This window comes from Mauremys mutica, chromosome 13, assembly GCF_020497125.1.
Source record: "Mauremys mutica isolate MM-2020 ecotype Southern chromosome 13, ASM2049712v1, whole genome shotgun sequence".
NCBI classification, from domain to species: Eukaryota; Metazoa; Chordata; order Testudines; family Geoemydidae; genus Mauremys; species Mauremys mutica.
This window is the reverse complement of record NC_059084.1, coordinates 43,315,854-43,330,320: the sequence shown is the minus strand read 5'-3', so window position 1 is coordinate 43,330,320 and position 14,467 is coordinate 43,315,854. Positions and strand designations below refer to the sequence as shown.

Here is a 14,467-nt window from a genome sequence, read left to right as displayed (position 1 = left end):
CAAAATGTCAGAGAGAGGAGGCAGCTTCTCTTATAATCTTTAGCCCACTGTTCAGGGCACTCACCAAAAATATGGGAGATGCCCTCAGATCAGTTTCCCTCTCTGCCCAAGAAGTAGAGGATTCAAACATGGGTTTTCGATGTTTTGGCTACATGCTGTAACCTCTGACTTAAGGGTAGGTTTGAAGGATGAGATTTTTATTGGTAAATGACGGTAAACATCAATTTCACCCTACACACACGAAACAGCAAAAATATTTCCTTTGAAAAGAATAGAAATTTATGGATAGGCAAAGTAAGACAAATGCTGCTTGGGAACTTATTAGAATTTGATTGAATATATTTTGTCATGTGATTTCAGTTTCTGTTTTAGTGATTATAAAGCTTTAACTTTTTGCAATTAATGTCTCTTGTCATTAAATAATGACCCACACTCTTGTCTTTCTCCCCCCATTATTTCCCACAACTATGAACATTTAAACTGATAAAAATCTGAAACAATACTTAAAACCTATGATGTTGCACAACTGCGATAATGTAAATTGATAAAAATAGAAAAATGCTTATAAACCAGGGTTTCTCAAACAGAGGTCGCCGCTTGTGTAGGGAAAGCCCCTGGCGGGCCTGGCCGGTGTGTTTACCTGCCCCGTCTGCAGCTCCGGCTGATCACGGCTCCCATTGGCCCAGAGCAGCGATCCACGGCCAATGGGAGCCGCGATCGGCCGGACCTGCGGATGGGGCAGGTAAACACACCGGCCCGACCCACCAGGGGCTCTCTCTAAACAAGCGGCAACCCCAGTTTGAGAAACCCTGTTATAAACAAACATCAATATTATGCATCAAAATTATAAAAAAATAAAAATTGAATTTTATCAAGCCTAATTAAAGGAAATCCTGATACAGTGCTCTTCCAGTCTCTCCTGTTGAATCTGTTCCACTTTGTACAAGCAATTAAATATGCATTGGGCCTCACAGCAAATGAAAATGACTCTGTACCCCAGTGGTCAAGGCAGTCACTTCAGAGCTGGAAGATCCCTTCTCCTGATTGACCCAAGAGGGGAATTGAACTTGGGTGTCCGACAGCCCAAGTGGTTCTTTAACTGCTGGGCTAAATTTTATAATGGAAGAGGCTGCTATTACTTGGCTTTATCCCATGTCTCCCTCGGGTCATTATATGCATGCAGAGCTGCCTAGTGGATAAGGGTCATCAGGTGATACAGGCTGGGGACACCAATCTTCACAGGTTTTTTGATCACGCTGCAGCTTTTGTGTCAAATGGGCATTCCATGCCTAGAGGCAAAAATTTAGGCAGTACGGAAATGTTGACAGTACAAATGTAGGTGCCTAGGGTATGGATTTCAGTGGGTGTTTAGATGCTTTTGAAAATCCCACTAGGCACCTAAATACTTTGAAAAACTGGCCCTTAGTTAGTTTAGGTGCCTACAGAGTTTAGTGGCAACAGAACAGGTGTTTGTGGATTGCAGAGGTGCCTAAAGCTGCCTAAATCTCGTCTTGAGGTGCTAAGTCCCTTTGTGGATCTGGGCCTTGGTGACCAGCAGAGGTGAAAGTGAACCAGTAGGGGGCAGTAGGGCATACCGGTAAGAACTGCACCGGCCCATACCTAGCCCACATTAAAGCACTGTCGCAGCAGCACTTTAATGTCCCTGCCCCTTTTGCCTTCTTCGTAGGTGGCCCTCCTGGTAGGGTCCTTACAAGCAGGGCCGCCTACAGGGGAGGCAAAAGGGGCAGGGACATTAAAGTGCTGCTGTGACAACACTTTAAGGACCGTCCTTTGCTGTGGCAGTGCTTTAAGGTCCCTGCCCCTCCCCCCGATGGGCGTGGGGGGGCATGGGGCAGAGGGATCAGCTACCCTGGGGCCAGCAATTTAAAAGTGTCTGGGGTTCCGGCCGCTGCTGCCACTGTCACAACAACAGCATCTGAAGCCCTGGGCCCTTTAAATCAACACGGGGGCACCAGGTGGCTAACCCCTAGCCCTGCCCCTTCTGCCTGAGGCCCCGCCCCTTCTGGGGGCCAGAGCCACCCCGGCCCCGTACCAGTAAGTGTCCTGACTTGCTTTTACCCCTGGTGACCAGAAATCATTTTCACCTGCTCTGCTGCTACCGCTCCTATTATTTTATTGAGAGCCTTACACAATGGGTCTGAGACATCAGCATGTTACTCCGCTGTCAACATCCTTGTCATGATTCAGCCCCCTCCTTCATGCCAGTGCAATGGCTTTAATTTCAGAAGTTTCAAGCATTTTTTCTCATGAAAAGTGGGCCTAGAATGAAGAAATTGGAAAACAACCAACTAATTGGCCTACTGTATAGGGACCAATTCTACAAAGGAGAGTAGAATATAAATGTCTACTGCCTTGCACCTTGCGTACTCATTCACACCTCTGAATGAGATTATAAATGCTTAGGTCCTATTTCTCCTCTGATTTATGCCTCTGATGTCAATGCAGTCATTTCTGATTTACACCAGAGTCTTTTAGAGAAGAACCAGGACCGATCATTCTATTCTGGTAACATTTTACATCTGCTCTATCTTTCTTCTGTACAGGTGTAATCCATTACAGAAGACACAAGGTCATGGAAAACCATGACCGCATATATCGTGAATTATTTCAAACATTGGCTAAACAGGGAAGTGATGAATGAGAATTCAGAAGGAAGTTTCCTCACATGTGGCCACTTCTCTCAGGAAGGAATGACTGAACTACCAGCTTACTTTGCCACAGTCATGATTGAATTAATAGCTGCTGGTCAGCATTGACCTTAAATTTGCAATCAACCCAGAGGTAATGCTGTTCATATCTCTTTCCCAGATCTAGGCAAGCCATTCATAATAAATATACGTAATTAGAGGACAATCATTTGCACATATCATGTAACATACAATGATTTTACATACAGAACATCAACATTATTTTCCAAAATCAAATTTTTCAACAACATTTTTCATTGTAAATTTGAGCTGAGATTTAAAAAAAAACTATGCATATTAATCTGAATTGTAGATGACTTTCTGTAATTTTTCTGTGTGTTTCAAGCAGCTACAGAGATGAGCATCATTTCTGAAACTTCGGTGACTTTTTTGGCCAAAATGTTTAATTTCAAGCCTCCCAAAAATTGACAAAAAATTAACAACATTTTTGCATATTTCATTTTGCAGTTTTTGGACACTAGTTAAACCGTAATATTGAATGCCATTGTTGTCAATGGAGCTACTCCAAATTTGCACAGTTGTGTAACTGATATCAGAGCAAGATCTGTGCCCAAATTACTTTCTGTGAGAAAATTTTTTTTGCTTCATCCTGTCCCCCTACAGTCTCCTCAGAGCCCCTTTCACTTCCTTGTTCCTCAGGCGATACATAAAGGGGTTCAAAGTGGGGGTGATGGTTGTGCATATGAGAGCCAGCACTTTGTTGCTGTCTGGTGAGTCAGTGAACTTGGGTCCTAAATAGATCAGGCTGCCACTCTTGTAATCCAATGTCACCACAATGAGATGTGAGGAGCAGATGGAGAAGGCTTTGTGTCTGCCTTCAGTCAATGCCATCTTTAAGATGGTGGAGATGATACAGGTGTATGTAGCACCTGTTGTCAGAGTGCTACTGGTGTGGTGCTCTGCTGCCTCCTTGTTAGTATCACTCAGCTGCGTGCTTGTGTTCCCTCTGTGTGCTGCCCCAGCTCTGCAGATAGTTGACACAGCAAACCCGACGAGAACCCCCCCAATGACCACAGAGACTAGTAAGATGCAAAGTCATGTCGACCAGGTTTATTGCGATCTTGGACACAATGGCAGTTCCCTCTAGATTGTTACTGTACAGGGCATACTACGAGAAAGTGCCTCTTGGCAATGGACTCGGCTCAGTCAGTGGCGGGACTTTCCACTGCCCTCTCGGCCGGACAAAGACACCGCCCCAGGGATGCATTCTTATATATAGGTACAAACAAGCTACACATCACTCCTGACGTATGATGTGCAACCCCTCTAAGTAGCTAGGTACAACCCCTCTACGTAGTAAGGTGCCGCCTCTCCAACTCTATCCATCATATTACCCTTTTGGCCCTGTCATTGGGATGGGTCGGCCTGTTCCTTGTTATCTGTGGAATGTTCCAGTATAGTGTGTTCTGGTACCATGTTTATACTTTACTACACTAGGTGAATATATGTTTATGCAACATCAGCCCTTTCCTTGCCAACTTCTGTGAACAGGGCCTGCCTCTGGCTCACAGCTTAACTTTGCTTTATGTTAGCAAAGTCTTGACCATACCTTAGTTTAAGCCTCAGGCCTCAACTGGGCCTTTATCAGGGCTTGCACTTACTACACCACAGTGCAGACTCACCCCTGCGGCGCCTCCTGCTGGATGTCCTCGGGAATTAGCTCTTAGACCGCGGAACATCCTCTGCAGGCCGGTGATCCACTTGCCATTGGCCCCCCGTGTCCCTCCCAGAACCCGAGTGCCCTTATCTCAGGGTTCTGCCTCCTGCAGTACCCCACAGTCTTTCTCTGGGTTTCCCCACCCCAGGAGAACCCTCCATCCCCTATCCCCATGTCAACTCAGTCGTGGCTCCTGCCAGTCTCTGTTTAGCCCCCACGCCCTGGGGTGGACTGCAGTCTATCAGCCGATCATCACAGGCAACAGGGAGTTTGGACTGGCTGCCTTTATGCACCCTCCAGCTGCCTCTATGCAAGCCCAAAACCTAGAAGGCCTAGAACTAGGTCCTGGAGCCTGGGGAGTTACTGGCCTAGGGCTTCCCAGCTCCTATGGCCTTCCCCCAGCCCTGCATTCCTCTAAGTCTCCTCTCTCTGGCTTCTCTGGCCTTCTTATAAGGCCCAGTTGCCGAGTTTGGGGTGTGGCCCCAGCTGCAGCCACTTCCCCCAATCAGCCAGGGTTTTACTCCCTTGCCCAGCCCCAGCGCTCTGCAGGGCTTTTCCAACCCCTTCCAGGCTGGAGCAGGTGTACACCGCGCTGCAGTGTAGGACACAAGGATAAGAAAAAATGGAGTGAAGGTAACCAGTATATTAGCAGTAAACAATTGCATTTCATACTGAGATGTGTCAATGCAAGAAAGTTTAATCAATGGGGGAATATCACAGAAGAAATAGTTAATCTGATTTCAATCTTCCCTCATAGGTCATATTTTGTAGACCTTTAATCATTTTTGTTGCTCTCCTCTTGACTTTCTCCAATTTGTCAACATCCTTACTGAAATATGGCACCCAGACCTGGACACAGTACTCAAACTGAGGCCTTATCAGCACAGAGTAGAGCGGAAGAACTGCTTCTCGTGTTTGCTTCCAATATATCTGCTAATCCCAGAGTCATGTTCGTTCTTTTTGTAACACTGTTACACTGTTGACTCATATTTAGTTTGTGATCCACTATGACCTCCAGATCCCTTTTTGCAGTACTCCTTTCTAGGCAGTCATTTCCCAGTTTGTATGTGTGCAACTGATTGTTCCTTCCTACGTGGAGTACTTTGCATTTGTCCTTATTGAATTTCATCCTGTTTACTTCAGATCATTTCTCCAGTTTGTCCAAATCATTTTGAATTTTCATCCTATCCTTCAAAGCACTTGCAACCCCTCCCAGCTTGGTATCATCCAACATTTTTATCTCTTTGCCATTATCTAAATCATTGATGAAGATATTGAACAAAACTGGACCCAATACTAATCCCTGTGGGACACCACTAATTATGCCCTTCCAGCATGATCTCAACTACTGATAGCTATTCTTTGGAAATGGTTTTCCAAACAGTTATGCATCCACCTCATAGTAGCTCCATCTAGGTTGTATTTCCCTATTTTGTTTATGAGAAGGTCATGTGAGACAGTATCAAAAGCTTTGCTAAAGTCAGGAAATACCACATTTAGTGCTTCCCTCCATCCACAAGCCTCGTTACTCTGTCATTTGGTTTGACATGATTTGTTCTTGACAGTGGCAGTAATTTATCATCTTCCAGGTGTTTGAAGATTGATTGCTGGATTATTTGCTCCTTTATCTTTCCAGGTACTGAAGTTATGCTGACTGGTCTGTAGTTCCCCAGGTTTTCCTTACTCTGTTTATAGATGGGCACTATATTTGCCCTCTTCCATTCTTGTGGAATCTCTCCCATCTTCTATGACTTTTCAAAGATAATCACTAATGGCTCAGATATCTCCTCAGTCAGTTCCTTCAGTATTCTAGCATGAATTTCATCAGTTCCTGCTCACTTGAAGACCTCTTACTTGTGTAAGCAATTTTTAACTTGCTCTTTCCTTATATTAGCCTCAGATCCTAACTCATTTATAGACCATGTTGAGATCCTCAAGTAGTGGGTGGTGTGGATATGCAAATATATATTCTTCTTATTGAATCAAAGACATTCCTAAATAACTGTTGATAATTCATTGTCCATAATATATGGACAAGAGCTAAAATTGATTGCCTTTTTTTTTAAGTAAAGGCTCATAGAAAACTGGAGATAGTAAAAAGGAGAGGGGAAAATATGAATATTGTTGTGGGGGAAGGGAATTAATCTAAAATATGAAGAAACTTCCAGAGACTTGGAGTATGTGAGTATATGACAGCCAGACAATATAACAACTATGGATAGACATGTAGAGGGTAGTAAAGGAGAGTAGAGCTGATGGAAACATTTCAGATGAATGTTTTTGGTAAGAAAATGCTGATTAAACAAAATCTGAATGTTCACCTGGAATGTTTTATTTTTATCTAAATTTGTTTGGGAAATTTATATTGTGGGGGAAATGATTTAATCTTTATCATTTTAACTATAATATAATATAATATAATATAATATAATATAATATAATATAATTTTCAACTTATTAAACCCTCCCAACATTTTTGCCTTACTGAAATGCTATATTTCAGAATATTTCACTGAAGAATCTGCAGTGTTGACTTTTTGTCCTGATTTGCGATAAAACCAAATTCTGAAATTATTCTTTTCTTCCAGGACAGAAATTCAAGGTTTAGACTAACCCTGAAAAAGGTATAAGACATTGTTCCTATTCTTATTTGTGATAATAGTAATGATGAATAACTAGCCAGTTCTTTGAGCCCTTACTGATTATCGTCTGAATTGTTCCCTGAGCAATTCCACAGAAACCAATGTAATTATTTATGGAACAAGGTCCCATTCAGGCTGAAAGTATTAAAATATGTCCCCTAACATTTATACAGCACCTTCCAACTCAGGTTCTCTGAGCAACTAACATCAGTTGTGCCAGCTTCACAACCTCTGGCTGTGGCAAGTCAGTATTTACCCCACTTTTGCAGATGGAGAAACTGAGGCACAGAGCGGCAAGAAGCGATTCTCCATCAAGGTCCCACAGGTAGCTTGTGGTGGGAGCAGTAAGAGATTCTTGATCTCATGAGTTGCCCAGGTCTAAGCACAGAATTACCCCTGAATATATCCTATAGATATGAGAGTGTAACCCTCAGCAGAAACCCAGTGATATGACCGATCATACTACACAGATGGGGGCCATGTCTCTATACAGAGATAGACAAGTGTTTTATTTCATGCTCCCACTTCCATTCTAAAGACAGAAGTAAAGTCTTCATGAATAAAGAGGCTGCAGAGCCCAGAGCCTGGACACCTTGGATTTCAGGAAAAAAAACAACATCTGTAAGGTTTCAGAGTTAGAGACATGTTAGTCTGTATCTGCATAAAGAAAAGGAGTACTTGTGGCACCTTAGAGACTAACACATTTATTTGAGCATAAGCTTTCATAGGCTACAGCCCACTTCTTCGGATACATCTGTAAGGAATCACTTAAAGCCAACCACTACAATCTAGAAAACTTTGCCACATGAGGTGGCTTATTCATGTGCCTTTGTAAAATTGAGCCCTGGATAAATGTCTGATAAAGTAGACAATCCTATTACTAACACTTGTAGGTTTCCAGAATCAGGAAGATCTGTGTAAAATTAAAATGTAAATGGCAATGACCTAATTCAGTGTCTGAGATCTCTGAAAATTAAGTAAAAAGAGCATCATCAGCATTAATGCTACGCAATCACTTTCTACAAATAAAGTAATAAAACAAAATACAAACTCCCAGTTGCCTTCAAGTTAATGATAAGATACTGGTTTCTCCCTTTATTGATTACACTGGTCTACAATTTTTGAGAAGTCGTCTGCTTCAGAGATAAAATGTGCTATTTATTATGTATTTTGATGTGCTGAATTCAAATATGACAATTAAAACAACTGATTGGCTACTGTTTCTAAGTTATTTAAGTTTTTACATTTTATGTCTATGTATATTGTGTAGATAGTAGAGTTTTAATCATAAATTGTAAACCTAGGTCTTTTCATGTGTTTATGGTTGCTTTACATGATAATATTTCACCTGTCCTGTTTATGTAACACTTTAAAAATCAGCAAAAGAGTTATATAACTAAAATTTATTATGAAACAAAAGGCAAAAAACTATTATGTACATAGTTTAGTCCTATTCAGTGTCTACTCGGCGCTTCTTGGCTTGTCTCTTGTATTCATTAAATGGAGCATCTCTTGTCACTGTTCAGCAATAGTCTGCAAGCATTGATGGGCTCCATTTGCCCTGATAGCGTTTCTCCATTGTTGCAATATCCTCGTGAAATCGCTCGCCGTGCTCGTCGCTCACTGCTCCGCAGTTCGGTGGAAAAAAATCTAGATGAGAGTGCAAAAAATGTATCTTTAGTGACATGTTGCAACCAAGGCTTTTGTATGCCTTGAGGAGGTTTTCCACCAACAACCTGTAGTTGTCTGCCTTGTTGTTTCTGAGAAAATTTATTGCCACTAACTGGAAGGCTTTCCATGCCGTCTTTTCCTTGCCACGCAGTGCATGGTCAAATGCATCATCTCGAAGAAGTTCACGAATCTGAGGACCAACAGAAACACCTTCCTTTATCTTAGCTTCACTTAACCTTGGAAATTTTCCACGGAGGTACTTGAAAGCTGCTTGTGTTTTGTCAATGGCCTTGACAAAGTTCTTCATCAGACCCAGCTTGATGTGTAAGGGTGGTAACAAAATCTTCCTTGATTCAACAAGTGGTGGATGCTGAACACTTTTCCTCCCAGGCTCCAATGACTGTCGGAGTGGCCAATCTTTCTTGATGTAGTGGGAATCTCTTGCACGCCTATCCCATTCGCAGAGAAAACAGCAGTACTTTGTGTATCCAGTCTGCAGACCAAGCCAGAGAGCAACAACCTTCAAATCGCCACAAAGCTGCCACTGATGTTGGTCATAGTTTATGCACCTCAAAAGTTGTTTCATGTTGTCATAGGTTTCCTTCATATGGACTGCATTACCAACTGGAATTGATGGCAAAACATTGCCATTATGCAGTAAAACAGCTTTAAGACTCGTCTTCGATGAATCAATGAACAGTCTCCACTCATCTGGATCGTGAACGATGTTGAGGGCTGCCATCACACCATCGATGTTGTTGCAGGCTACAAGATCGCCTTCCATGTAGAAGAATGGGACAAGATCCTTTTGACGGTCACGGAACATGGAAACCCTAACATCACCTGCCAGGAGATTCCACTGCTGTAGTCTGGAGCCCAGCAGCTCTGCCTTACTCTTGGGTAGTTCCAAATCCCTGACAAGGTCATTCAGTTCACCTTGTGTTATGAGGTGTGGTTCAGAGGAGGAGGATGGGAGAAAATGTGGGTCCTGTGACATTGATGGTTCAGGACCAGAAGTTTCATCTTCTTCCTCTTCCTCGTCTGACTCAAGTGAGAATGATTCTGGTGCATCAGGAACCGGCAGTCCTTCTCCGTGGGGTACTGGGCGTATAGCTGATGGAATGTTTGGATAATGCACAGTCCACTTTTTCTTCTTTGACACACCTTTCCCAACTGGAGGCACCATGCAGAAGTAACAATTGCTGGTATGATCTGTTGGCTCTCTCCAAATCATTGGCACTGCAAAAGGCATAGATTTCCTTTTCCTCTTCAACCACTGGCGAAGATTTGTTGCACAAGTGTTGCAGCATATGTGTGGGGCCCACCTCTTGTCCTGATCTCCAATTTTGCAGCCAAAATAAAGGTGATAGGCTTTCTTAACCATAGTGGTTATATTGTGTTTTTGTGATGCAAAAGTCACTTCACCACAAACATAGCAGAAGTTATCTGCACTGTTCACACAAGTACGAGGCATCTCTGCTCACTTTGGCTAAACAGAAATGTGTCCCTTTGCAAAATCAAACACTCACAAATAAGAGCACAACACTGTATGATTTTAGAGCTGATATAGGGCAATTTGTTCAGCAGAGTGATGTAAGCTTCGTTATGATTGCATCATCCATGACGTCTAGGAATAACTTGATGCAATTCATATCATGTATGACGCAATACCAGCTTCAGATTGCATCATTCATTGTTTTGCCTAAAAAGCAAGTACTGTCCAAACCCAGACATAGATTTATTCATAGATCCAGTCAAAGATGTATTTTAGTCATTTCTGGTTTAAATTGAGATCCCTTCCCTTTATAACTCACTTATCCTCCGCTATTCCCAAGTCAAGGGTCGTATATACTGACCCAATAGCATATCTTGAAAACTAGAGCCAATCAACAATTTTAAACATCATTTTCGTTCTCAGTGACCCAGAATTAGTAAAGTTGGACTACATTTATTTCAGAAGCATTTTGGCTGTAGAGCAGTGTTACCAGACTCTGCCAGATATGGGACTATGTCTGTCTGATTTACGAGAGTGGTAGGTTCTGGTTTGCAGTGCCTGTGGGACACCTTTTCTTTCTTTCTTCTTTCTTTTCTTTCTTTCTTTTTTCTTTCTTTCTTTCTTTCTTTCTTTCTTTCTTTCTTTCTTCTTTCTTTCTTTCAACTGAGGTAATATCTAGGAGTCCTGATCATGCATCAGGGCCACATTGTTCTATTCTCTGGACAAAAGCTGAGCAAAAAGACAATCCTTGTCCCATCGAACTTCCAGTATAATTACATCATTTCACAATCTGTATGACTGTTGGAAGATTTTACATTATTATATGGAGCCCTGGGGATGGCTAATGTCATTTCCAAAGAGGAGCACCTATATAGTTGCAGTTTTTAATTTCTTCAGGAAAGCAAGAAAAATACTTAGGTCTGACCCTCAGTCTGTGTACATTCTCTGCTACAATTTCGAATTTATGCTGGGTTTCTGTACTGAGATAGCTCAAGGCACAATGTAACTTTCTCTTTTGGACTACTCCCAAAGAAGGGCTCATTACCCTCATATAGAAGAGACTTGTGCTTTTGGAAGTGAAGAAATAAGTTTCCTCACTATTCTCCCCATGTCCCTGGCTCTATTCGATTCATACAGTAACTGTGTGTGTTGTTTGTAATGCCTGGGTACACACTTCACTAATTGAGCACCATCAGAATTCAGAGAAAAGTCCTGATTCTGTCTACATTATTTATGTACAGTACTGTCAACGGTAGCCCAATGAAATCAAGTAAGCTTCTTGCATGGAGTAACACCTATCTCAAGAAGATCAACTTGTTTGTTTTCAAGATCTTCATAGGGTGAATAAAATTTCTGTGTATAGTCCTCTCCTATGCGTACCTCATCTCCACCATCGTGAGATATGCTCTACGAAGTGGACTCTGACACTTTTTCCACCTGTATGTCTCACCTGAGCATTCTCCTCCTATTCTGTGACACCCATGTTGGGCCCATCTCCAGCTACTCGCTGAGTAATGACAGGGTGTTGTCTGTGCTTTACAACACAGTAACCTCTCATGCTGAAGCAATTAAGCTACACCCTGAAGAACAGGATGTGAAAGTGGCACAGAGAAAAGTCTTGATAGGGAAATTATATTTGCAATGAAATTGGAAATGTTTTTCTGACGGGCTTGTGAATATCTTTTCGGTGCTAAAGAACTCTCCTTTTTTTCATTTCATTTTCTGCTCTGTGTTTAGTAGAAATGGTGAAAAAATTACAAAACAAATGAAGTTACTTTCACCAGGCGCGGCGCCAGGGTTTCTGGCGCCCTAGGCAGAATTTGGGCGGGGGGGACCCTCCGCTGAAATGCTGCAGGCAACAGCGGCAATCATTGAGCTGCTACCGAAACGTCAGCAGAAGGTCCTTCTTTGGCGGCGCGACGGGAGCGGAACCAGAAGCTCCCGTGCACCCTGTGCGGAGCGCGCAAAATGCCGCCCCCCCGCACCCAAATCCTGGTGCCCTAGGCGACTGCCTAGGGTCACCTAATGGAAGCACTGGCCCTGACTTTCATTTGGTAACTTCAAATTGACCGATTTTTGTCTTTTTTTTGTGAAATTTTCTATTTTACTTTATTGTTTATTATTCATGCTCATTTTCTACAATTTTCGTGAAATTTAATTCAAAATCATTCTCAAAATGGTTAGCTTGCAGCACATGAACATTGTTTTCTAAAATAACCTTTTTCAACAACATATTTCATTGCAATTTTGACTTAAGATGAAAAGAAAGCCATGCATATTACATTAAATGTGAATATGTGAGTTTTTGTTGTTTTAATTATCAGAGGGGTAGCCATGTTAGTCTGGATCTGTAAAAGCAGCAAAGAATCCTGTGGCACCTTATAGATTAACAGACGTTTTGCAGCATGAGCTTTCGTGGGTGAATACCCACTTCGTCGGATGCATGTCTTTTTTGTGATTCTAATGTGTGTTTCAAGCAGCAGTATCTATGATCAACATTTCTGAAACTTTGATGCCTTTTTCTGGCCAAAATTTCTAATTTCAACTCCCCCAGAAAATTGACAAAATGTTTTCAACATTTTTGTGTGTTTCATTTTGCAGTTTTTGGACACTACATCAACTGTAGCAGTGAATGGCATTCACATCAAAGTAACTGCTCAAGATTTGTACAGTTGGATAACTGATCTCAGAACAATACCTGTATCCCAATTATTTTCTTCGAGAAAATATTTTTCCTTTCAGCCCATCCCACAACAATCTCCACACAGCCCCTTTCACCTCATTGTTCCTCAGGCTGTAGATTATAGGGTTCAAGATGGGTGTGATGGTTGTATACATCAGAGCCAGCACTTTGTTGCTGTCTAGTGAGTTAATGGACTTCGGTCTTAAATAGATCAGGCCACTGCTCCCGTAATACAGTGTCACCACAATGAGGTGTGAGGAGCAGGTGGAGAAAGCTTTGTGTCTACCATCAGCCGAAGCCATCTTTAAGATGGTGGAGATAATAACAACGTAGGACACAAGGATGAGAGAAAATGGAATGAAGTTGACCAGTATAGTAGCTGTAAACAACTGCATTTCATATGAAGAGGTGTCAGTGCAAGAAAGCTTAATCAATGGGGGAATGTCACAGAAGAAATAGTTAATCTGATTGGACCCACAAAATGGCAAGGTGAAAACCCAGGCTGTCTGTACTAAGGATACCATGTTACCACTGAACCAAGAGAGAACTACTAATGAAAGGCAGACCCTCCTGTTCATGATGAGCCTATACCGCAATGGGTTGCATATGGCCACAAAGCGGTCATACGCCATTGCAGCCAGAAGGAAGCACTCAGAGATTCCAAGGAAGAGCAGGAAGTACATTTGTGCAGCACAGCCCACATAGGAAATGCTCCTGTTGTCTGAAAGGAAGTCCACCAACATCTTGGGGATGGTGACCGAGGTGTAGCAGATTTCCAGGAAGGATAAGACTCGGAGAAAGAAATACATAGGGGTTTGAAGGGCTTTGTCCATGCTGATGAGGATGATGAGGATGTTCCCCATCAGAGTAATAATGTAAATGAACAGATAGATGGAGAACAGAGGCACCTGCAGCTCACGGTGGTTGGACAATCCCAGTAGAATGAATTCAGTCACCGTGGTGAGGTTCCCCCTTCTTGATTCCTTTGCATATTTCATCTGTGGGAGACAATAAATACCTAGATATCATGTGAAGAAATGACCTACTGCGGGAAATAAGGAGAAACAGTCAAAGGCCCACATTCTCCAATGGACATTCTATGAGAGTTGGGGCCCATGTCCTCAAAGATATTTCAGTGTCTTACTCCCATTGATTTCTATGGGGGTTAGGAACCTAAATACTTTTAGGGATCTGTACCTGGGTTCTTTACTGCCCCATGTGCATTTTGTTGGTGGTGGTAATACAGCATTCAGGTCTGTATATTTGCCTGAGATAGACTTTTAGGTTTTGTTTAGCCATTTGAATTTTGAGGTCTTTAAAACACAATTGTTCGTGTCTTACTACTATGTGTGAGCAAAGAACAAAGACACCATATGTTGTTTCTTCCTAGCCAGTTGGTGTTACAGCCCAATAAGAAAATATAAGGAATAGAGTTAAAGTGTTGCTGGGCATGGTGGGAGGTTGATATACAAATGTAGAATTCCTTTCCCAAGACAAGATCAAACAACCGGTTTGGAGGGGTGAGGTGGATGGGCGGAGGTATAATAAACACTAAAAGCCAAAGAAATGGTGACCCTGGCTGAAACACAA

General features: G+C 42.2%; 1 protein-coding gene across 1 annotated transcript; it reads right to left on the bottom strand.

The window, feature by feature from the left end:
* Window positions 1–12,903: 12,903 nt before the first annotated feature.
* On the bottom strand, window positions 12,904–13,875 carry LOC123347409 (olfactory receptor 10A7-like). The gene has a single exon (XM_044984825.1). The coding sequence runs from the start codon at window positions 13,873–13,875 to the stop codon at window positions 12,904–12,906; it is 972 nt and encodes a 323-aa protein (XP_044840760.1).
* Window positions 13,876–14,467: the final 592 nt, after the last annotated feature.

Bases quoted from the DNA above. Each gene is read 5' to 3' on its own strand.
- LOC123347409 (XM_044984825.1), bottom strand. From the start codon at position 13,875: ATGAAATATGCAAAGGAATCAAGAAGGGGGAACCTCACCACGGTGACT.